The sequence below is a fragment of the Hemiscyllium ocellatum genome, chromosome 2 (assembly GCF_020745735.1).
Source record: "Hemiscyllium ocellatum isolate sHemOce1 chromosome 2, sHemOce1.pat.X.cur, whole genome shotgun sequence".
Taxonomy (NCBI): Eukaryota; Metazoa; Chordata; class Chondrichthyes; order Orectolobiformes; family Hemiscylliidae; genus Hemiscyllium; species Hemiscyllium ocellatum.
The window spans coordinates 61,390,732-61,415,474 of record NC_083402.1 but is presented as its reverse complement, the minus strand read 5'-3'; the positions used below and the strand labels follow the sequence as shown (position 1 = coordinate 61,415,474).

At 37.6% G+C, this 24,743-nt stretch overlaps 1 protein-coding gene across 6 annotated transcripts in view; it reads right to left on the bottom strand.

The window, feature by feature from the left end:
• The window catches only part of pam (peptidylglycine alpha-amidating monooxygenase), a 214,185-nt gene that overhangs the window by 84,219 nt on the left and 105,223 nt on the right, over window positions 1-24,743 (bottom strand). For all 6 annotated transcript variants that reach the window (XM_060837028.1, XM_060837056.1, XM_060837066.1 and 3 more), the window contains exons 6-11: window positions 23,082-23,173; window positions 16,313-16,396; window positions 12,459-12,507; window positions 9,977-10,044; window positions 5,475-5,555; window positions 1,115-1,191 (exon numbers count right to left, since the gene is read on the bottom strand). In XM_060837028.1, the coding sequence (XP_060693011.1) occupies window positions 1,115-1,191; window positions 5,475-5,555; window positions 9,977-10,044; window positions 12,459-12,507; window positions 16,313-16,396; window positions 23,082-23,173 (451 nt within the window). The remainder of the gene's footprint in view (window positions 1-1,114; window positions 1,192-5,474; window positions 5,556-9,976; window positions 10,045-12,458; window positions 12,508-16,312; window positions 16,397-23,081; window positions 23,174-24,743) is intronic.

Below are 24,743 nucleotides of genomic sequence, written 5' to 3'. Positions count from 1 at the left end.
AGTTCAACAAGGTTCCGCATGGGGGACTGGTTATCAAGGTTAGATCTCATGGAAGTGAGAACTAGCCATGTGGATACAGAACTGGCTCAAAGGCAGAAGACAGAGGGTGGTGATGGAGGGTTGTTTTTCAGACTGATGGCCTGCGAAAAGTGGATTGCCACAAGGATCGGTGCTGGGTCTACTAATTTTCGTCATTTAAATAAATGATTTGGATAGGAGTATAAGACGTATTGTTAGTAAGTTTGCAGATGACACCAAAATTGGAGGTGTAGTGGACAGCGAAGAAGGTAATCTCAGATTACAATGGGATCTTGATCAGATGGGCCAATGGGCTGAGGATTGGCAGATGGATTTTAATTTAGATAAACGTGAAGTGCTGCATTTTGGGAAAGCAAATCTTAGCAGGACTGATACACTTAATGGTAAGGTCCTTGGGAGTGCAGGTTCATAGCTCCTTGAAAGTGGAGTCGCAGTGAGATAGGATAGTGAAGGCAACGTTTGGTATGCTTTCCTTTATTGGTCAGAGTATAGCGTACAGGAATTGGGAGGTCATGTTGCAGCTGAACAGGACATTGGTTAGGTCACTGTTGGAATATTGCGTGCAATTCTAGTCTCCTTCCTATCGGAATGTTATTATGAAACTTGAAAGGGTTCAGAAAAGATTTACAACCAGGGTTGGAGGATTTGAATATAGGGAGAGGCTGAATAGACTCTGACTGTTTTCCCTGGAGCGTCAGAGGCTGAGGGGTGACCTTATAGAGGTTTATAAAATCATGAGGAATATGGATAGGATAAATAGTTAATCTTTTCCCTGGAGTGCTGGTGTCCAGAACTAGAGGGCATAGGTTTAGGGTGAGGGGGGAAAAAAGATATAAAAGAGACCTATGGGGCAGATTTTTCACGCAGAGGGTGGTACATGGTGGAGGCTGGTACAATTGCAACATTCAACAGGCATCTGGATGGATATGCGAATAGGAAGGGTTTGGGAGATATGGGCCGTGTACTGGTAGGTGGGATTAGATTGGATTGGGATACCTGGTTGGCATGGATGAGTTGGATGAAGGTGTTTCCGTGCTGTACATCTCTATGATTTTGTACTGAGGAACAAACATACCTGGGGCATTTGTGGACTCTGTCGACCTATTAATGTCCATTTTCCATCCCTTACTCTGTATCCACTAACCACTTGACCTAAAATTACAGAAATCAACATTGAATGCAAGTTATTGGCATGCCTCAAGGGAAAAAATGCATTGAAACATAAATATTGAACATTTGTGGTACTCGGGGCACAAAAGGGCATAGTTGGAAGCTATGACAAAAGGTCATAAATTACAAATTGCATACCAGGTTAACATGTGCAGTCAGCTGAGACCAAAACAATTGGGTCACTCTAACATATTACTTTTTCCACCATATATCGATGAAAATACATTTCTACATTTAGAAACAAAACTGCAGATTTGAACAGACTCATGTTTTTTCCCCACACATCAATTGCTGTCAGAGGGGTTAGGGACAATTAAATGTTTATTCTAGGTATTCAATGCAGTTCAGCTAATTTCTTTGATGTTGAATTTTTTTTTCATTGTCAATTCTGAAAATGCAGAATATACATTTCAGCAGAGTGCATTTAAAAGTGCACGAGCATACATCAGCAGCAATATTTCTAGTATAAGATTTTACATGTACAACTTTAAGATTGACAACTTTAAACAAGGACGTTAAAATATTTTCCGACTTACTTGATCTGAGTTAACTAAGACGACTCAATTTTTATAGTTCCAAATTTAACTTTATCTGAAAAAGCATGCTCTTAATATATTATTGACACTATTTCCTATATAATGAACATATTCTAAAAAATTTCTGATTACACAAATTTAAATTTTCATTGTGCAATTGTACTTTACAAGCAACAAACTTAAGTTTCAGCCAAGCATTCCATCAACAAATCATACTCAATCACTCTTACACGTAAATAGTATTTAAGTCCATACATCAGATTCAACCATTGAAATTACCTAATTGAAAGGTTGAACACTTAACTCCACTTCTGAGAGCATCAGGTCATAATTAGTCCACAGTGTGCATGGCAAAGCTGTTTATATAGCAATGTGAGCTTTCTTTCTTCTCGATGTAATAACCAAATTTTGAGTCCCTTACCTCAAAATGTGCTTCAGAATGATTAAAACCTACTTTAACTGTCACCTTTCAAATTTTCCCATTATCGTCTTGTGCATTACATTAGCTTCTTGTATCCAACCTATGTTCTACATTGCACCATAACTTGAAAAATAATCAATTTGTACCCTAAAACTACTTGGGCTGATGTCCAGAATAAATACATTTTTTAATATGGCTTCACAGCAAGTATCTTTAATGCATTTAAGAGTCTAATTTTTAAAAATACATTGTTAGCATGTCATATAACCAGCCAAAACTTGACAAAAATAATGAGATGGTGGTCCTGTAACTATTTGAAAAATTAAGCTGAAGTGCTGTCAGGCTGACAAAGGGTGCAGAGCATTTCTGACAGTTAGGGAGGAGACTTACAGACGCAAACTAGTATTTCTCAAATATCTGATCAGTAATTGTGTAGTTTTCAATTGATCCATTATGTCATACTTCTCACAAAGTGAATTGTTCAAAAGTTTTGCGAAGGCACAAACATTTGACAGTGGACAATTAGTGTAAAACAGCATTTTTATTTAAGGGAAAGAAAAAAAATTTGGATCGAGTTTCTTCAAATTACAACTTTGTTGGGTCCATCAGCAAATTTTCCTCATTCATATACATGTATTGGAATTCTAAGTTCACATTAATCATACATTGTGAACTTATGCTCGAACACTTTTGATAAGGTAGTAGATAATGGTTTCAGGAATACCCAAGTTACATTTTATGCTAGGTAATGAAATATTTTCTATTGAGCAGAAACACTACTCAAATAAATGATCTATGGCGAATAGCATAATTTTAAAACATGCCTCAAATTCATAGCCCAATCTGTTGGAATGTCAATATGAACACAGACAAACTGGGTTGGGGCTTTGCAGTTGAGGTAGTCACTATTTTAAAAGATGCAGGACTCGCCAAAATGAGTGCTCTACTTGTCCAATTTTCAAAGGGATCCAATAGTATCCTCATTCAGATCAATGACACTAATAATAATTGATTATAAGGCCTGTTGCTGACTTCAGGACAAAATCCTATCCTGGATCGCTGAAGGACAGAACTACTTTGGAGGCAAAATATTCTAAAGCAGACTGTTATGATGTACAATTTCGAGGAGAGGGAGAAAAAACCCCACTCCCCTGACACTCCCAATTAGCACTTCATCCAAATTTTGACATTGCCACTAAGGAGGTAACTGAGACATGTCCTTTGGAAGCTTCACCCTGACATGGAGGATTCTGGCAGGCTTACTGATAGAGGTCACTGGCAATCTTCTCTTGATACCCGTGTAACAGATTTTCAGGACCCAAATAAATTATCTAATTTTACCAAAGTTTTACTTCCAGTTGTCCACTTTCACTACTGGAAATTGCCTATTCTGTACTTATAATGAGTTTATGACGGCAATTGATTGGTTAAAGATGTAATGCTTTTACAGCATCCATCAATAGTGGTGCTACAATGGCTTAGTTTTGTGCATCTCAGCTCCTCAGGCTGTTTAACAGACATTTTCATTCCATTAATCCTATTTCTCTACTTTACGAACTATATAAGCGTTACCTCATTCAGATGCAAGAAAGGAATGATATTTCTGAAATTAACAAAGTTACTTAATATCATATGGTTATATGATTATTTTGCCTTAAAAAATTGCCTATAACAGATGTTATAATTCAAATATTAGAAAAAAGGTTTGTAATCAATTGCTGGGTCCACCATTTTTCACCATTTATATAAATGATTTGGACGTGAGCATAACAGGTATAGTTAGTAAGTTTACAGGTGACACCAAAATTGGTGTAGTAGTGGACAGTGAAGGTTACCTCAGATTACAATGGGATCTTGATTAGATGGGCCAATGGGCTGAGAAGTGGCAGATGGAGTTTAATATAGATAAATGTGAGGTGCTGTATGTTGGGAAGCAAATCTTAGCAGGACTTCTACACTTAATGGTAAGGTCCTCGGGAATGTCGCTGAACAAAGAGACCTTGGATAGCAGGTTCATAGCTCCTTGAAAGTGGAGTTGCAGGTAGATAGTATAGTGAAGGCGGCGTTTGGTACGCTTTCCTTTATTGGTCAGAGTATTGAGTACAGGAGTTGGGAGGTCATGCTGCAGCTGTATAGGACACTGATTAGGCCACTATTAGAATATTGTGTGCAATTCTGGTCTCCTTCCTACTGGAAAGATGTTATGCAACTTGAAAGGGTTCAGAAAAGATTGACAAGGATGTTGCCAGGGTTGGAGGATTTGAGCTGCTGGAAGAGTTTGACTAGGCTCGGGCTGTTTTCCCTGGAGGTTTGGAAGCTGCGGGGTGACCTTATAGAGGTTTATAAAATCATGAGGGGCAAGGGTAGGATAAACAGTTAATCTTTTCCCTGGAGTGGTGGAGTCCAGAACTAGAGAGCATAGGTTTAGGATGAGAGGGAAAAGATATAAATGAGACTTATGGGGCAACTTTTTTTAATGCAGAGGGGGTACGTTTATGGAACGAGCTGCCAGATAAGTGGTGGAGGCTAGTACAATTGCAACATTTAAGAAGCATTTGGATGGGTATATGATTAGGAAGGGTTTCGAGCGATATGGGCCGGGTGCTGGCAGGTGGGACTATATTGGGATGGGATATCTGGTCGGTATGGACATGTTGGACAGAAGGATCTGATTCCGTGCTGTGCATTTCTCTGACTCTATAACTTATTATTATTGTAATCAGTTGAACTTGGATGCCTGTACCATGTACAACCTTGATGACGACATGATTAGTCCCCTGAAATTCATCATTAAATTTCAAAAATTAGTACGTTGATTAACAGACTCCAAGACAGGAACATTTGCAACAATATGCTGCAATGACAGTCATTAACAAAACAAGGAGATTTAAAATAACAATAAACCCAGATGATTAAATTCGCTAAAGAAACATGATTCATGTGTTATTTTCAATAGGAAGTCATCTACGGAGTGCAGTGACAACTGCATTGTGTGCGACATGAAACAAGGTATCGTTAGGCTTTGCTCTCATATCTTTGGAGCTTCACAACTGAAATTTACTAATTTCCTTTTTGCGTCTGTTAAATATTTGCTTTAATTTATGGATATAAATTCTTATGATTTGCAGCAAAAGGAGGCTTGATGGATGGAATCACCTTTACGTATTCCATAACTACATAAAAATACCAGGGAGGCTGACATAAACACAATGCCAATGTTTTGAGACGGTTCCAAAATTTATGGCATTTTAAGAAATGTTCTCAGAAAATTCAAGAAATTTAATTATTTAAGAATACACGGTTCTTACCTAATTGATGAGTATGAGTTCTGAAAGCAAATGGATGTATTGTAGCTTGTTTATACAAACAAGCAATATCTGCATTTACAACTGAAAGAAAAAATACTTATGAGCAATAGATAACATTTAAAAAAATCACAACACAGAAACAGACTATTCAGACCATTTGGTTAATATCAGTTTTTATGTTCCTCAAATCTTCTCCTCCCTTTCATCATATCACCATGCAAATCTTTTTTTACCCCCACAACTTGTTCATCCAGCTACAAGTTCATGGTATTCATGTTATTCACATCAAACACTTCATAAAAGGAAGAAAGTTCCACATTCTTATTGCTCTTTAGTGAATAACCATCTCCTGAATTTATTCTGGATCATTATGGATCATTTCATATTTAGAACCTATAATTTTGGCTCAATTAAAAATTGGGAACCTCCCTACATTACCTTAAAGACAACACATTTTGTTGAACCTTATCATCCTGCACTCTCAAGGACAATTCACAAGAATACCAATTAAGGTTGAAAATTAACATTTACTGTATGAATATATGGGTTTTAGTGCCAGTGTCCAACATTAGATGTCATTCCTAAATTGATCAACATGTGCTGGATAATCCACAATGTGTGGATAATAATGCTGACAATCAATTTAGATTGCCCACAGGGTTCACAATGTGTCATACATGCATGCACTCGAAGATAATAGTCTTTCTTTCTGCAAAGAAGACTTCTTTGCACTATGTACACACACCCTACTTGTTTCAACTCAATAAAATACTCAGCCCTTTGTTGGTTCACTTCAGAGCAATGCCTTGACCAGAGTCAACTTTTTACCTTTAAAGTTAAATAAGTCTGACATGCAGCAGTCAAAAATCATTAACTGGTACATTGTCCATGTAATGCCTCTACCAGAGTCTATATGCCAACCAATAAGCACTTTCCACTCATACTGATTAAATGTTGCGTTTCCCCTAAATTTTATTCTTGCTAATTGTCCTGATGAAAAGCTTTGATAAACTTTTTTGTTTCCCCAGCAATACTGAAGTTCTGTACTAGCAATTATTTACTTTATTCTTGCTTCTGTAAATCACAAAACAAGGTTCTGTGACCGGTTGGTGGGATCCAGAGTGAAATGCAAAGCCACAAGATCTAAGATTTCATTAAGGCTTCTGATGTACTCACCTGATTAACTAACTTGTTTCTCTTCACAAACATTTCAGGGTTTCTAGCATTTTCTGGATTGGTTTCAGGTTTGTAGCACATTCTTGAGCGTGCAATTGAAGCTTATTACTAGTCCTTTTATTTTAATTCTCATTTTGTATCTAATAGCAGAGTTATTTAACTAGACTAACTGATAAAAGTTGTCGTTTATCTGAGAAAAATAAACTAAATTTAGACTGACTTTTTTCCTTTTTTTAAAAAATATCCTTAAAAGGCCTCATAAAACTCCACTTTTGCACATTGAAATATGAATGTCAACTAAATTCTAAGAAAGGTATAAGCTATGAAATGAAAAATAAATTAAGCAACGTATAGTTTTGGTCTAATGTGATTCATTCCAGTAAAACATATGAGGATTATTAAAGATACTCGCCTTCCTACAAATTAAACTTCAGAAATAACTTTCTGCTTACAGATATCAGCAATTTATTTTTCTAATTGTTTCATAATATATTATATGAAATCCCAAACATGATAAATTTTCACATTTTTTAGATATAAATGAGCTGAAGCAAGGCAAACAATATAACCTATTCAAGTATGTGTACAGTAATGGTTTTAAAGCCTCTGAGAAGATCATATACTATTTCAATCCCATGGAATTCTGGAATAGTGTATGTTGGGATCACACTTCAATTCTACCCATTTATATTAATTCAGGATTCCTATATTACAGTTATTGCTGGCAAGTTGTATTTATTGCCTATTGATAATTATTAGAGAAGGTGGCGATCATTCTTAAACTCCAATACTTCCTTTAATAATAGTGTTTTCATGATAGAATTAGTTAAGGAATTGCAGCATTTGGATCAACCTGCAAGCCAAATTTGTCACAGAGTACTGACGTTTCTCAGACATCTTACCAACAACTTGATTTCAAACAATTACTGTTTGCAGCAATAAAGTGCATCTACATTAAGAATACGGCAATAGGAAGATATGATATATTACACTATTTTTAGGAACACATTTCTTGATCTTGTCCATTTTCCTACGGAGTGCAAAGGACTGGCTTTGCTGATAAATTAGATATACCACCAGTGTTCTGCTCTCAATACTGTGGTTCATATTTAAATTTATACTGCACTGAGTCATAGGATTTAATTCACATAATAGTGAGATGCAAGTTTCTAAATTCAAGGAGGTTGCTATGGGAAGGAATAAACATAGCTTAGGCTAAGATAATAAAAATAGAAAACACAGGAGGAACTCAGCTGGTCCACCAATTTGTATGGACATCGGAACAGTAAATACTTGGTGGCCCTGGACAATGAGGAGGGGTGAGGTAACAATGTCAAGTACTAGACATTCTATGACTGCATGGAAATTGCCATAGGGGTGAGAAAGTATCAGAAATGACGTGGTTCAATCTGCTACATTTCTCTCGCATTTTCTGTTTATAGTCCATCATCTGCAGCATTTTGATTTTTTTTTTAATGCGAAGTTTAGGAATGACGAAAAGCAGGTCATCTGCCAATTTGGCAATAGAGTATTTGTGATTCAAGAAAGGGTAGGTACAAAGACCATGAAAGTTGTTTAAATTATGTACAGTTTGATACATAAACAATCCGCAAACTGATGCTATACATTTAATTCAAAGCATGAAAATTTATTACTTACATTAATATATTTCCTGAAGGTAAAAAGAAGTTTTAAGATAAGAATCTATTATAAGAAATAGACACAACAGTATGCAGCTCAGTCCTCAATTACGCTCCAACATTCAATGGGATAAAGACTAATTTTCTACTTCAACTTTGCACTAACTCTTGATGTTTAAAATACATAAAAATCTGTTGATCAGAGTCTTGAATGCACTCAGAACACCTTATGGCCAACAACTCTCTGGGACAGAGAGTGACAAAGATTTATTGCCCTCAGTGAAGCATTATCACTGTCATTTCTATATGAGTCTATGCATCTGCCCATTATTCCCAGTCTTAATCTGCATTTAATCAAGGCAGCATTTGATGAAGTGTCATCAAGAAGCTCTATCAAAAGTTGAGACAACTGGAATCAGGGGAAAATCCACTGGCAGGAGTCATTGTTACAGGTCAATCACCTCAGCTCCAGGACATCATGAAAGGAATTCCTCAGGTGAGTGTCTTACGCTCAACCATCTCCAGCTGCTTCATCAATGACCTCCCTTCAAACATTAGGACAGAGGTAGGGATGTTCGCTGGTAATTGCACAAGTTCAAGACCATTCACAACTTTTCAGATACTAAAGCAGCCCATGTCAATATGCAGCAAGAGCTAGATAACATTCTGGCCTGGGATGATAAGTGGCAAGTGACATTTGCACCACACAAAGAATGAGCAATGACCATCTCCATCAAGAAGGACCCTAACCATCATCCCGTGACATTTAAGCATCATCGCTGAAGCCCCCCCCACTATCAACATCCTGCGGGTTACCATTGACCAGAAACTCAATTGGATTAGTTGTGGCTACATGAGCAGGTCAGAAGCAAGTATTTCTGCTGCAAGTAACCCACTTCCTGAACCCCAACGCCCCCCCCCCACCCCCCCCACATGCCTTTCCACTATCCACAAGATACAAGTCAAAAATGTAACAGAATACTCACTATTTGAATGTGTGCATCTGCAACAATACTCAAGCAGCTTTGACACACCTAGGACTGGTACAGGGTTCTAAATTGCCCTGCCATAATCAGCAGAGTCCATCAGAAGTCATTTTTTATACTGCACAATCGCATCCATTATTAAGCCAACCCTTATTGTCACCTGAAGGTGGAAGTGGAAAGGAGATATACCATTCTTCATTTTGAGTATGAGCATTTAGTCTCAGCAGTCAGTTAGAGGGGGATAATGCGTTGATGAGATAATATTAAGGCCTCATTTATCGGCTGATGTAGACACAAAGTCCAAAAACACAATTAAAAGAAAAGAACAGAGTTCTTCTAATTTCGTTGACGTCATTCTTCCCTAAATCATCAAAACAGATTTCATTCATTAACTTCTAATGTTCTTGGGACCCTGCTCTGTGCATCTAACTGCCAATATATTCTACAATACATAACAAAAGTAACCACTTTTCAAAGTTAATTAATTGATAACAAGGTACCTTCGGTAAAAGTAACAAAATAGCTTGACTAAAACATACAAATAGGAGAAAGTGAGAACTGCAGATGCCGGAGATCAGAGCTTAAAAATGTGTTGCTGGAAAAGCGCAGCAGGTCAGGCAGCATCAAAGGAACAGGAGAATCGACGTTTTGGGCATAAGCCCTTCTTCAGGAAATATATAAAATGACAGTTGAAGCTCACCCTTTTCTCCTGGTGGTATGACAGCATCATGAGACATGAGGAGATAAATCCCAGCAATCAAAGGCTGCCTGCAGGAAAACAAAGTTCGTTACTATTACCTTGCAAGTTCAGTGACTATACTAAAACATTTTCTTCATAGATGCCAAACGAATTCTGATCCATAATAGATAGAGAATGATGATTACTTTATATTCAGTTTCATTGAAAATCTTGCATCATTCAATATAAATAAAACAGACAATACTATTTCTACAGTATGGATTTTGTATTCCAGCTACAAAATCAGTAATAGTTATCAAAAATTGGGATGATTTTACCAAACTGAATATAAGTAATTAAAAGTTGAGTAGAAGTATAAAATTGGTAAAAGAAACAGGAACTACTGTGCAATGTATGTTTGTAAAACTGTAGGAAGGCTTGTCATGGGCTTCCCCTAGGCTGGTACAGGGTTATTTGCTTCTTCTGATTTGCATAATTGACTTAGAATGTGAAGTACAGAGCATGACCTCCAAAAATTTATGAATGACATGAAACCTGGAACCATTATGAACCACAAGAATTGTGCAGAACAAAAAACTAGATAAAACTAATAGGTTGATGAACTGGTTGGACAAGCGTTAAATAAAATGCAGAGAAACGTGAAGGGATTAATTTTGACAAGTGCTTGGGGAGACAACAAAAAGAGTACAATATTAAAAGAGGTGCATGAACAGAGAGACCTGGATTTGTGTACACGGAAACAATTGGAACTCTCAATAGGAGTAGAAAGTGTGGCTTATAAAGCACAGAGCATTCAGCTAATGGGGTAGAGAATAAAAAGACCAAAGGATTATTCCTATCTTGCACAAATGTTGGTTTGGCCTCAACTGAATTATTCTGTCCAGTTTTTGGAAAGTGCAGAAAAGATTCAAGAGAAGTTTTGGAGCAAGAAGAGAAATTTCCCTTCAGCTCAGTCCTAAATGGCTCACTCCATACCTTTAAACTACCATTCCTAATTCTTGATTCCCTCAGCATTGGGAATATCATTGTTGCGTTTACCTTCTATAGTCCTGTTAGAATTCTATGAGATAATCCCCTCGTTATTCTAAGCTCCAGTGAATGTGGTCCTAACAGATCCAGTCTATATCCATCAGTCCTGCCATTCCAGGAATCAATCTGGAAACCTTTGTTGCACTCCTTACATAGCCAGAGCATCCTTCCTAGAAAAGGAGACGAAAACTGCACACAATAGTCCAGGCGCAGTCTCACCAAGGCTGTGTTCCACCGCAGCAAAACATTCCTGCTCCTTTACTCAAATCCAGTCACTGCAAAGACAACATACCATTTGCCTTCTTCACTTTTGTACCCACATGTCTACTTTCAGTGGTTGGTTTAGGAGAACACATGGGTCTTGTTGCACCTCCTCCTTTCCCAATCTTTTGCCATTCAGATAATAATCCTCTTTCCTATTTTTGTTACAAAGGAATAGCTTCACATTTTTTTCACATTATACTTCCATCTGCCACTCTGAATTTATCCAAATCACATTGAAGCATCTCTATATCCTCTTCACCATTCATCTAACCACCCAGTTTTGTGTTGTCTGCAAACCTTGAGATCAGTCATCTAAATCATTAATATGTATTGCGAAGAGTTGGAGTCTAGCACTGATCTCTGCGGTACCCAGTCATTCACTGCCTGCCATTCTGAAAAATATCAATTTCTTTCTACTCCTTGTTTCTTGCCTACCAATTCTCAATTCACATTAGTAAAGTACACCTAATACCATATTTTAATTTTACATTTTGATTTCTTTAGGGGATTTGTCAAAAATAATTTCCCTTTCATACAGCCATGATAACTTAGTCTAATTCTATTAGTTTTCCAAATGCTCTGCTATTAAATCTTTTATTGTAGTCACAAGCATTTTACTCACTACTTCCTTCGTTCATTCTGTTCTTTAACTCCAGCCCTCTGTATATCCTTCTCTATTTATTTTACCATTTGCCTTCAGCAAATTTAATCTTATTCACCAGAACTCAAACTCGAAACTCTATTTCAGAACTTCATTCCAGTCTTTTAGATGGTTTCTTAAATTCACTCAATTAAACTTTCAGTCACATTTTCTAACTCTCCCAAGGTGACATGATGTATTCTTCCAGATTTAGTTGTCTACATTACAGCTGTTAGAATAATATTTCCTGCAGTCACATTTTGCATTTTTTGTTTCTAAATGCACTACATTTTTGTGTTGTTTTACTTGGACGCTATCACTGTTTATGTAGAAGCCGATCCCATGGCTGTAGATATTATTAAATCATAGCACATTGACAGCCCATATTAAGAGTTTGGTCTGTAGAAGTGTGAATTCATAAAGAAGTTAGGGTCGCAACTTGTATTTTTTGGAAGTTGTTGTACGATAATACAGTATTTTAGCGGTGGCCCTATTATGGGATATCACAAAGATACACTGTTTTATACGAGCTTAAATCTGGATACTTACTGACGAAATGTCATCTGTAATGTCACACCAGAGCAATCTTTGTGATTATCTGAAAGGAAAAGATATGAATAAAGCTTTAACAGAATTTAAATTGCAAAGGACTTTAAAATTCTCAGCATTTTATACCGGTATCATTACTCCTCTGGACAAATTCAAACTCTTTTTTTCAGTAAAACTTGCCTTCGCAAGGTTTGTAGCTCATGTTGAGGTTTAGGGTGTAGGTTTGCTCGCTGAGCTATAGGTTTGATATCCAGACATTTCATTACCTGGCTAGGTAACATCAGTGGCGACCTCCAAGTGAAGCGAAGCTGTTGTCTCCTGCTTTCTATTTATATGTTTGTCCTGGATAGAGTTCCTGGGATTTGTGGTGATGTCATTTCCTGTTCATTTTCTGAGGGGTTGATACATGGTATCTAGATCTATGTGTTTGTTTATGGCGTTGTGGTTGGAGTGCTAGGCCTCTAGGAATTCTCTGGCATATCTTTGCTTAGCCTGTCCCAGGATAGAGGTGTTGTCCTAGTCGAAATGGTGTTTTGTTTCCTCCGTGGGAGAGAGGGTCGTGTCTTTTTGTGGCTAGCTTGTGTTCGTGTATCCTGGTGGCTAACTTTCTTCTTGTTGGTCCTACGTAGTGTTTATGGCAGTCCTTGCATGGAATTTTGTAGATGACGTTGGTTTTGTCCATGGGTTGTACCGGGGACTTTTAAGTTTGTTAATTTTTGTTTGAGTGTGTTGGTGGGCTTGTGTGCTACTAGGATTCAGAGGGGTCTTAGTAGTCTGGCAGTCATTTCTGAAACTTCTTTGATATATGGTAAGGTGGTTAGGGTTTCTGGCTGTGTTTGGTCTGCTTGTTGCAGTTTGTTCTGAGGAATTTGTGGACTGTATTTTTTTGAGTATCCGTTCTTCTTGAATACGTTGTGTAGGCGGTTCTCCTCTGTTTTCCGAAGTTCGTCTGTGCTGCAGTGTGTGGTGGCTTGTTGGAATAGTGTTCTGATACAGCTTCGTTTGTGTGTTGCCCTTGTAGCCCTACATGGATGAAAAAAGCCACCATTTCGACTGGGACAACACATCTATCCTGGGACAGGCTAAGCAAAGACATGCCAGAGAATTCCCAGAGGCCTGGTAATCCAACCACAACGCCATAAACAAACACAGATATAGATACCATCTATCAACCCCTCAGAAAACGAACAGGAAATTACATCACCACAAACCCCAAAGACCCCATCCAGGACAAAACATAAAATAGAAAGCAGGAGACAACAGCTTCGCTTCACTTGGAGATCGCCACTGATGATGTTACCTAGCCAGGCAATGAAACGTCTGGATATCAAACCTACAGCTCAGCGAGCAAACCTACACTCTAAAACATGCCTTCTTTTAGCAAACATTACTTATCAATAACCTTTGCACATTGAGCTGGAACAGATGTTAGATTACACAATATATTGTTTACTGTACATTGTAGATTAAACGTGATGTTCCCTTGTTAATCTGTAAACAATATATCTCAGAACCTAACAAATGGATTTCAATGAAATTCGATACAGGAGTAGGATATGACCTATCGAAAAACTGATTCGTTTTGAAAAAAGCTGTGGAGAAGATCCTGGAAATTTTCAAATGATGTATTAATTTTGGGAGATAAGGCAAACTGAATTTTTTTTAATGACAGTTATGGGTTGCTTTATTATTATTGACTGTTTGAGAACATTGTAGATTGTTGAGGCTACAATGATGCAATTTGTCACAGCTGTAAAAACAGATTTTTAAGCAGATTGTTGGATAGTGAATAACCTGAATCCTCCTCAGTGAGATGGAAGATCTCAATAAAAACATTTTTGTTCAGCTTAAAAGTGATGGAACATTAACCAGACCCAAAAAAAGCCACAAAGAATAGTTGCATATTTGCTGTAAATATGCTTTCTAAGAAATGTCATTTTGATACATTATTTTGTGCTGGTGGTATACAAAACAATTTCTAGAACATCACTCGCATTCAATGGCAAATACAAACCAGAAGCTTTACAGGAACTGTCAATTAAAATTGTTAAAACTTATTGGGGTAGCCAGCAGGAAATCAAGTTCCATTATTCAGAGTCATAACAAAAGTTCAAGATTTTATTAAAGTATGCAAAAATTCCCTAATTTTCCTGCCTTTTAGACTCCTGGTTTCTGTACAAGTCAAATTCTAGCTACAAATAATTATAAACCGTTAACATGTAACTCTACCAGGTCAAACTTTGCCCCTTTATACTTTCTCTCCCCCACCTCTCAAATGCAGTGAGACACATGGTGGGGGGGCTGGGGGGGGGCGGGGGGAGGAAGAGTGGGTGTCATGGGAAGGTAGTACAATGGTCCATGTCCACGGGATTTACTGATATGATCGTTTTGGCTTTTCAAGATGTGCTGCACCTTGATTCTTCTTCTCCAGCTACTTTCACTTGTTTGCAGAAAGTATAGGATGGCTGGTTCACACATAAGTCTCCAGTTTACTGGTTAAGCTGTTCAGATGTGTTTGACACCGCTGGAGCAGGTGAGACTTGAACCTGGGCCTTCTGGCTCACAGGTAGGGATTCTACAGTATCCCTCAATTCTGACTTATATGCTTGTCTGCAATTCAATTTTATCCAAAAATCACATTATAAAAACCTATTCAAGGAATGTCAAACACCTTCAAGTGAGTCAGTTGTAAAAAGGAGCTAATGATTTTGAATCTAAAGAGACTTCGTTGAGAAGTTTACCAGAAATTTACATACCTATTAAAAGTAGTCTGTTTTTCTATTCTCACAACTGAAGGGAACGATTCACACTTCTCTGCATTATAATCCATCCATCACCTAATCTCTCTGACAGATGCAGCCACTTTGGATCCTTTCCACAGCTTACTTGTCCACTTAACTTGGTATGATCAGCAAAGTTAGAAAAACTACTCCACCTCGTGGGCAGCATGGTGGCACAGCGGTTAGCACTGTTGCCTCATAGCGCCAGAGACCCGGGTTCAATTCCCAACTCAGGCAACTGTGTGGAGTTTGCACATTCTCCCCATGTCTGTGTGGGTTTCCTCCGGGTACTCCGGTTTCCTCAGTCACAAAGATGTGCAGGTCAGGTGAATTGGCCATGCTAAATTGCCCATAGTGTGAGGTAAAGGGGTAATTGTAGGGGCATGGGTGGGTTGCACTTCGGCGGGTCGGTGTGGACTTGTTGGGCTGAAGGGCCTGCTTCCACACTAAGTAATCTAATCTCTTAAATCATTAATTTACATTGTAAACAGGGCAAGGCTCCAGCAGTGACTGTTGTGGTACTGGCATTAATCAATTCCCAGTAACCAGAAAATGCCTGACCTATGCCTGCAGACTGCTTTCTGGACATAACCAATCCTTTCTCAATGCTAATGTGAAGACCCCAATTCCTCAACCTCTTATCTTGCCCATTAATCATTTGTGAGACATTTTATTGAATGACTTTTGTGTTGACTCTCCTTAGATTACCAGTTACACCCTCAAAAAATTGCAATGAATTTGGTCGAACAGGATTTAATGGGAGTAAAATCATGTTGATTTGTTCAAAACTGAGGATGCTTTTCTAGATTTATGTTAAGACTTCGTTCATAAGAGATTTCAGTATTTTGCCAGCAACGAATGGACTACTACTGCTCTCATTTATAATGCTCTTTGGAAATTAATAATCTCTTTCCAAACAAATATTCTAGCTACCATCAGCTTTTATTAGAAATAAAAGGGATTACTGAGATACAGATGCATTGTCAGACAATGAGATAATAAAATGTCAATTGTATTGTATTATAATTATTTGTAAATGCAACTTTTTATCTTTCTTTACTTTGGTCCTCATACCTCTAAATGCAGTGATGTCTCCATAATGAACTTGAAGAACAATATAGTTGATACCTGTGCTTCCACCAACTCTGAATCCAACATCTGAAAATGGAGTAAGACAAAGCATAACTTTAAGCAAAGTAAGTAAACCATAAGAAGCAATCTAAATGTATATTTAGATACCTGCTTTATATATTAAATCACGCTTTGCCATGAACTCCATCCGCACCTCTCGTTGCCCCAGTTAGGCTGCGAAAATCTAAGACCCCTCCCACCCCTGCAATATTTCTTCCAACCTCCTCTGTCAGGCAGAAGATACAGAACCTTAAACACACGTACCAACAGATTAAAAACAGCTTCTTCCCTGCTGTTATTAGACTGCTGAGTTGACCCCTCTAATTTCAAACTTAATGTTGATCTTGCTTTTGTGCACCTCCTGTGCAGCCATAACCTTGAATGCCTCACATGGCTGAATACCCTATGATCTGAATGCCCTTGTATGCTATGATCTGCCTGCACAGCTTGTAAAACAAAACTTTTCACTGTATTTAGGTACATGTGACAATAAATCAAATTCTCTACATTTGAAATTCACATCCAAAAGGGGAAAAAAAATTATTTAGGCCACCAGTGATCAGCTATAATCTAGATTTTCTAAGAAGAAAGTATGGAACTCTTATCTTAGCCAAATCCAAAGATGATGTGCAAGGATGTTTATGAACATATTCTATTTGCATTTCAATTGACTCACATTTTAAGAAAACAACTGCAGAACTTTCTACATTCTGGCACAATTGTGCGGTGTGGCGAGGCGAGAAGCGTGCTGCAAGATTTCTAGGAAGCTGCAGCATTTCACAGACTTCCAATACCATATTCCACACGGTTTATGTAAAGAAATGCACTTGTTTGGTCTGAGCATGTGCAGGAAAGAAGCGAACAATTGTGGAACAGACCTGCCTGTCCAGATAAGTTTCCACTTTAGCATGGATTTTGAAGTGAATTTTTTTTAATTTTAACTAGAACGCTGATCTAAGTCCTCTAATTGATTCTAAGAAGAAATGGCTAAGTTTCTTGCCAAAACAGATGATTCAATTCTGCTAATTCAACTGAAGAATCATCTGAACCCAAAGGGGAAAAAAAGCAAAAGCTGTTCAGAGACAGTACAATGAAAGCTATCTGGCCTTTGGATTTTCATGGACAGGAATGTCGCATGCCCTTTCCCTGAATGTACCATCTGCAGAGAAGTTGACAAACAGCTGAGCAGGTTTTGAAAATGTGTTTGTGCTCACATTAGAAGACAGTGTATTTATTCTGATGGATTTGAAACATTAAACGTTTTTGATTGTTGCATGCACTATGTAGCAAAGTTCTCTAGTAAGGCCGTAACCATAGTAAATACAAGTAAATATGAGGTCTATAAGCAATCAATTCAGCTGAAAAAGAGGAATGCACCATGGAACGGTTTCTGCCTGAAGTGTGCCTTAATTCTGGCAATATTCTGCATTCTCTTCTCCCATATCCAATCTTATTTCATCAAACTTATTCATAATGCAGGATTGAGTTATTTTTCATTATTAACAATTTTGACTTTTTTTAATAAAGTGAAATAGCAAATTAGATTTTGCTTAATTGTAGCTAGTTATTAAACAGTTTCTGTATGTCCAGGTCAAAAGTAATGTTATATAATAAAATAGAGAACCATGTATGCTGGAGATCTGAAACAAAAACAGAAAATGCAGAAAAATATCCAGCAAGTCTTGCAGCATCTATGAGAAAAACAGAGCTAACATCTAGAGTCCAGTGAACCTTCATCACAACTCTGAGAACGTGATGCTGACCTGCACTGTCCAGCTCCTGCAATCCATTTAGTGTAGTTGCACATACATCGCTATAATAGAGGGAGTTCAAGGATTTTGACAGAATGACATGAAGGGATGGCGATACACTTTCAAGTCAGGATAATGAGTGATTTTGATGTGCCTTGCAACTGGCAGTTTTCCCATAAATCTACTGCCCTCGTCCTTCTCAATGGTAGCGGCTTTGAGATTCAAAGGACCTGTGGTGATTTTCTGCAATGTATCTTTTGGACGGTATGCAGTGCTGCTGTGTGTGCATGGTGAAAGGACTGAATATTCAAAATGGTGAATGGGATGCCAGTCAAGTGGCTGCTTTGTCCTGAGTGGTGTCAAGCTTCGAATGTTGTTGAAGCTGCAATCATCCAAACAATTGTAAGCAATTCCTCCCATTCCTGCTGCACCTTGTAGGTGGAAGGCAGACTTTCAGGATTCAGAAGGTGAGCTGTCCCTTTGCAGGATTCCTAGGTTCTGACTTGTTCTTGTGGTCATGCAGGACTCCAAAATAATTGTTGATACCAAAAACTGAATTGTGGCAAGTAATATCGAGACCACTTAAGTACCAGGCAATGACCATCTCTAACAGGAGTGAACGTAAACATTGCCCTTGATGTTCAATGGCATTATCAACAGTGTCTTCTGCAATATCATTATGGCGATTATCAGTAACAAGCAGCTGATCTGGAGCAACCATAGAAGTACTGTGGCTACAAGGCTAGTATAGAAACTGGAAATTCTCCTGCAAACAACTTACCTCCTGTCTGCCCAATGCCTGTCCCCTACGTACAAGGTACAAGTCAGATGTGTGATGGAATACCTGGGGAGGTTTGGCGATGGTGGTGGGGAGGGGTAGTTGATGGTGGTGGAATGAGAGAGAGAGAGATGCACAGAGGGAAACAGAAATAGAATTGCCAGACCAGACCAGAAGCTAAAGCAAGGGTGATAGGTGAATAGGATTGGCTGCAGACATTACAATATGAAAGAGACAGCAATGCCTAAAATGGTGTGTTACTTATGTACTTCCACCAACACAGTCCATTCTTTAATTTAGTGTGACCAAGTTTCTAATTGAATGATAGTACACTCTAAGCAATGGAAATATAATGCAAGGTGTACATACATCAAAAGTACTTGATTTATAGCATAAATCACAATAATGCAGCTTCACCATAATTAAAATTTATCAGCAGAGCACTTCCTCACTCGCATCTTCCATTAACTGTTTAGATATTGCTGCGATCGTGATAATACAGTAAACTTCGCAGTATGAGAGGTATATAACTTTTGCCAGTTTATCATTAGTGCTGGTTAAAACAAAGTTTGCTGTACAAGGATCGCAGATAGAGGAGAACACAATGCCTGCAAGTTCCCCTATAAGACACACATCACCCCAATCCTGTTGCTGGGCCAAAACCCCTTCTTTACATCACTGCAGGATAGCCAGTGGCAGGAAATCTTTCACTTTAATGCTGAGAACTTGGGGAACAATGGAAAAAACCCATTCATACTGCCCTAAGGTACAGTAAACCATTGGAATCCCTGCCTTTATGGTTCTTGATTAATGGTAGAAAATTAGACAATGCCTAATCAGGGCAATGCACGTTCTGATCAAGAAATTGGGCTTGGATGGTGATCAGCTCCTTTAGTGTGTTATTACAACTGTGACCATCTAGTTAAGTGGTTTACATATCAGACTCCTGACCTGAACATTAGAGATATTTTAGAAAAATAGTGATCAGCAACAATAAGTCACCAAGGTGGGCTTTAATGACAAAAGCCAGTTTTGAACTAAATAGAATGACTTTTGAAGGACCCTAAGGTTCAACCCAGCGAGACAGGGAGAAGGGAGTCCACTAGAAAATTAAATTTCTTTGTAAAAATCTCTGATATTATAATATACCTCCAAGATCTTCAGCACTGTCGCAGATATCATCAGGCTTATGGCTTTCAATATTTTCAGCTCATTTAGCTATTGCTTTGAGTAACATGGAACAAAGTGAATGATCATTTACAATGGGGAGGCCTTGGGAGGATGTAAACTTAAGATCTTCAGCCAACATACATTTTCTGTTCAATCTTTCCATTTGACTATTGGTCACCAAAGTAACAGGCAAATAATTCATCTGGATCATAAATATTGTAGAAAATGATTGGTAATGTTGAGTACAAGTAGAATAGTCCACTTTTTTAAAAAAAAGAACTTTTGCAACTTAATTAATTCACTGGCAAATGAATATTATAACAGCTCTTGGATTTTCTCTACTTCAGTTTTGAGAGAAAGATGAATAAAATAAATATGCTTCATTTAGTCTGAATACATTGACTGAAAAGAATACATCCATAATCCATTCCCATGTAAATATTCTGTTAACTGTGAGGAAGGAAAATCTGGCACAAGGGAGAAAGAACCCCATGAAACTTGGCCTAAATTATTTGTTCAATTTTTATGACAGACTTATGCTTTTCTCTTCATAGCAAATAAACCAGACATCACAAGATCACAGGCACAGAACAACCCCAGAAAATAGTGCTTCACTCTGCCTACCAGAAAACCACATTTTTAATCTACAGCTTAACTTCAGACAAAGAAGAAATCTAAGTCAAATAGTTCAAGTAGCAGCTAAATTTTTTTTAAAAATGCTAGCATGAGCAGTTCTCACAGTGGGAATGCAACTAGCTGTCAAATCACTAAGTCCCTGGTTGTACTCTTCCTCCAGCAGGATTGCAATATTGGAAATTGCTAAAATAGGATTGACTCATCTGCACTCAAGTTCCAAGAGCTGCCAGAGCTATTGCTGCATTCAATCACTGAAAGATCTTAGTCAGGGGTGGGAGTAGGAAGGGAGGGCTGGATAGAAAGAGCGAGAGAGTGCAAGAGAGAGAGATGGAGGAAATTTCCTTCCGAATTTTACACTTAAAATAAATCTTTCTCCCATCTTCGAATCAATGTCCTCTGCGTCCATGCACTGAAATCCCCATGCAAGTCAACCCCTCTACATTAGCATGCACGAGTCCCACAAAAACAAATCAAAGGGATCAATGCACTTAAACAAACGGTCACAGTACATGACTGAACTGCTTCTACAAATATTAACAATGTTTTGTGCACTGATTTTTGGAACTACAACTTTTGATTTTTGTCAATCGAGAATAAACTTTTAAAGTGGGCAAATTCTATACTTTCATGGATTCAAAGTACGGTTCCATAAAGTGTGAATGTACTTTGAGATATTGGGATCTCTGTCAATTGATTCTCTCTCATTCTCTGACTCATTTTCCACTGTATTGGCACCACTCAGTCCGACGCACATTGCCTTTAGTTGCTAATCACTTATCCAGGTGTTTATCAAAAGCTTTTTAAACAGCTAAGTAAACCACATCTACTGGCTCTCCCCGATCAATGCTAATAATAGTTATACGTTTGGAAAGTTTCAGCAGATCTGACAAGCATGACTTCCCTTTCATAAATCCATGTTGACTCTGTCCAATTATCATTGTACCAAAACTGCTCCCTTTGGCATATTTTCATGTCCTTTCCTTGGACCTAATACTATCCCTAATTTCCCTTGCTACCAAAGTCAGGCCACCTTTTTCCATTTTATGATTGACCTCTTCTTATTTAAAAAAATCATGCAAAGATTGTCAGGTTTATTCCTCTTTCCAACCCCTCAATCAACATAGCCAAATATATCTTCTGGTTATTGTCACAAAGCGGGTCTCTTTTTCCATAAAAGCTATTCCTTTCGCAATGATACTGTGTCCCTGGTTTCTTTCAGAGGGGTCATAAATGAGGTCTTGGTTCCGATTAGACTTGGATTTGGTACAGAGATTAAAGGGTATTGAGAGGCCGTTTGTTTATATGTAACGCAGTGAAGCTTCAGGCCAAAAAGTGGTCATGTTTTAGAAGTGACCTGTATACTGAAAGGGGAGTGGTGAGGTCTGTAGCTGAGTAGTCCAGTCCAGAAGTAGTTAGAAGTTCAACAATGAATTGTGTAGAAACTCTCTCTCTTTCTGCCCTCTAACTTGAACCTGTTAGCATTTGTTCCATTTTTCACTTGTCTTTAACGGGATTTGCTTCTTGGGACTGTTGCGTATATTCAGAATAGCACAATTAAGTCTAATTTGGAAAGACCGAGCTCTGTAGGGGCTCTTTATTCTGTTCTTTGTATTTCAATGTGTAATTTTGTGAATAAAGTTTTGTCTGTTTTAAAACCTCGTAGTCAACCTAGCTACCTTACTCTGGGTAATTTTCATTGTACACTTACCGAAACAAATTGCAAAGTTATGGTCTGGGCTGTCTGCTTAATGTTTTGAGTTGCCTGGCCTAGTCCATAACATTACTTAGCTGAATGCTGCTGAAATGGGAACTTCAATGCAGAAATTATCTACTGTTTTTGATTATACACCAATTACAATCTACCATATTATTAGACTATGAAGCATTTTGGGGCAGTGCGAAGCCACAAAAGGAACTCTGCATATGCAAATTCATCCTTTTTGTTTGGAGGTAGATGATGCTCAACCAAATAATGAACATTTGACAAATTCTGTGACAGCATAGGGACAGTCAAAGAGCAGGCCAAGGGATGAAGAAATTGTTCTGGCTATCAGTGTTCACAAACCCATACTTATTACCATGCACATACTTGTGAATTAATTCACCAAGGAATAGTACAAAAAGGAAGAATAAGGGAGGTCAGAACACAAGGTTTACTCTAATGTTTCTCATTCTCCATTCCTTGATTTTTTTCATTGCACGTGTTGAGGCTTGCTGTGTGGCAGTGCACCCACAGAGAACCTTTATGGAATTTTGGTTATGATGGTTTTTGAAGTTTATCCAAGGCGATGGAGTGATGGAGGAGAAATTAAAAATAATATAAACATTGATATCAACCATCTGCATTTGAATGGAATAAGTTTTGAAAGAGACAAACCAGTAGGTAATTGCGTGGGAGGAGCATTTCTGGCCCAGGCATACATAACTTTGGCTTCATATAAACAAGTTGCATAACTGCTGCCACAGTCCCTAGAAAAAAAAAGATAAAGAGAGAGGGTGAATCATGATGGGAGTTCTGTCAAAAGTGGAGTTGCTACAGGGACCAAATTACTTTGCAACACAATTGTTCAAATGGTAATCTCTGAAATATTTCCTTTTTGCAATTTAAACCAAATTCACTCTTCCACTCTCGACACTGCCATCTAAACTTTACTGTATACAACAGAAACTTCCAAATTCTGGACAACCATTTTACATAGTTTTTATTAATAAATCCATGTAATTAACTAAATTGCAGAATGTGTTAAAGATAAAGGTATTTCATTAAAAACAATTTTAACTTCAAAACTGAATGTCTTCACTCATATCTTAAAAGTGAATGATCATTTTAAAATATTGCTTTATTAAAATAAAATCTAGCAATCCTGATTCCGGTTTCCTCCCACAGTCCAAAAATGTGCAGGTTAGGTGAATTAGCCATGCTAAATTGCCCATAGTGTAAAGTGAAGGGGTAAATGTAGGGGACTGGGACTGGGTGGGTTGCGTTTCGGCGGATCGGTGTGGACTTGTTGGGCCGAAACTTGTTGTTTCTACACTAAGTAATCTAATCTAAACAGATCTCCATGTGTCATCAATATCTAGTGGTTATTCTTTCAATAACTTATATATTCGTATTACTGTTAGCTAAAGACAGAATGGATTTTATTTTCTATGTCTTTCCACAGTTGAACAGCATGCTAAGACTTAATCTTGCATCTAACAACATGTTAGAAATGTCTTTAGGATATGAAAAGATTGTGCGATGGGGCTTTTTCTTACTTCAGAAATTTGTAAACTTGGAAATAATACCGCTTTGTCCCATAATGTACAAACAAATGTTGGAGTATCATCCTCATTTTTAAAATAGGAAAGTTATAATACTTATGCTAATTTGTCTTATGTTTTTATAGCTGTTATAATCTTATATGATGTATAAATTAACTAGCAAATAGTTAATTATTCACATGATGTTGCGGGGCAAATTGTATTAACCTCATAATAAAATTAACAAACATGTTTGCTGAATAAATATGCCTCAAATAACCATTCATAAACAGTGTACAAAGCTGTAAGTTTGTTGTGCGACCTAGGACATAACTTATTTTAAAGCAACACCCCAATGGTGCAACCAGAATTAAGATAAGACAACACCAAACAAATTCTCTTTCATACCAGATCAAACAAATGAGATTTATATAAAATTAGGCAATCCATGGCAACTTAATTGTGGCCACCAAAAACAAAACACAAATTCAGCACAATTTAATATTGTTGTCCTCTTCATTTACAACTTTTAACAAGTTAATTCAGAATGCTACTAATTGTTACCATGACTATAATTCTGCTTTCTATTAAATGCTTCAAGTGACATTAAACTCAGAAACCAAACACTAAACTTTATAATAATCAAATATGTTAGTGGGCTATAAGACTGGAGGAAGTTACAGAGAGAGGAGTGCATAGCCATGGAAAGATTTGAAAATAAAGATGAGAATTTTATACCATGGCCTGAGCATCATTCGTGTGGGTTCAGCCTTATTATTCACTCAAACTATATTTT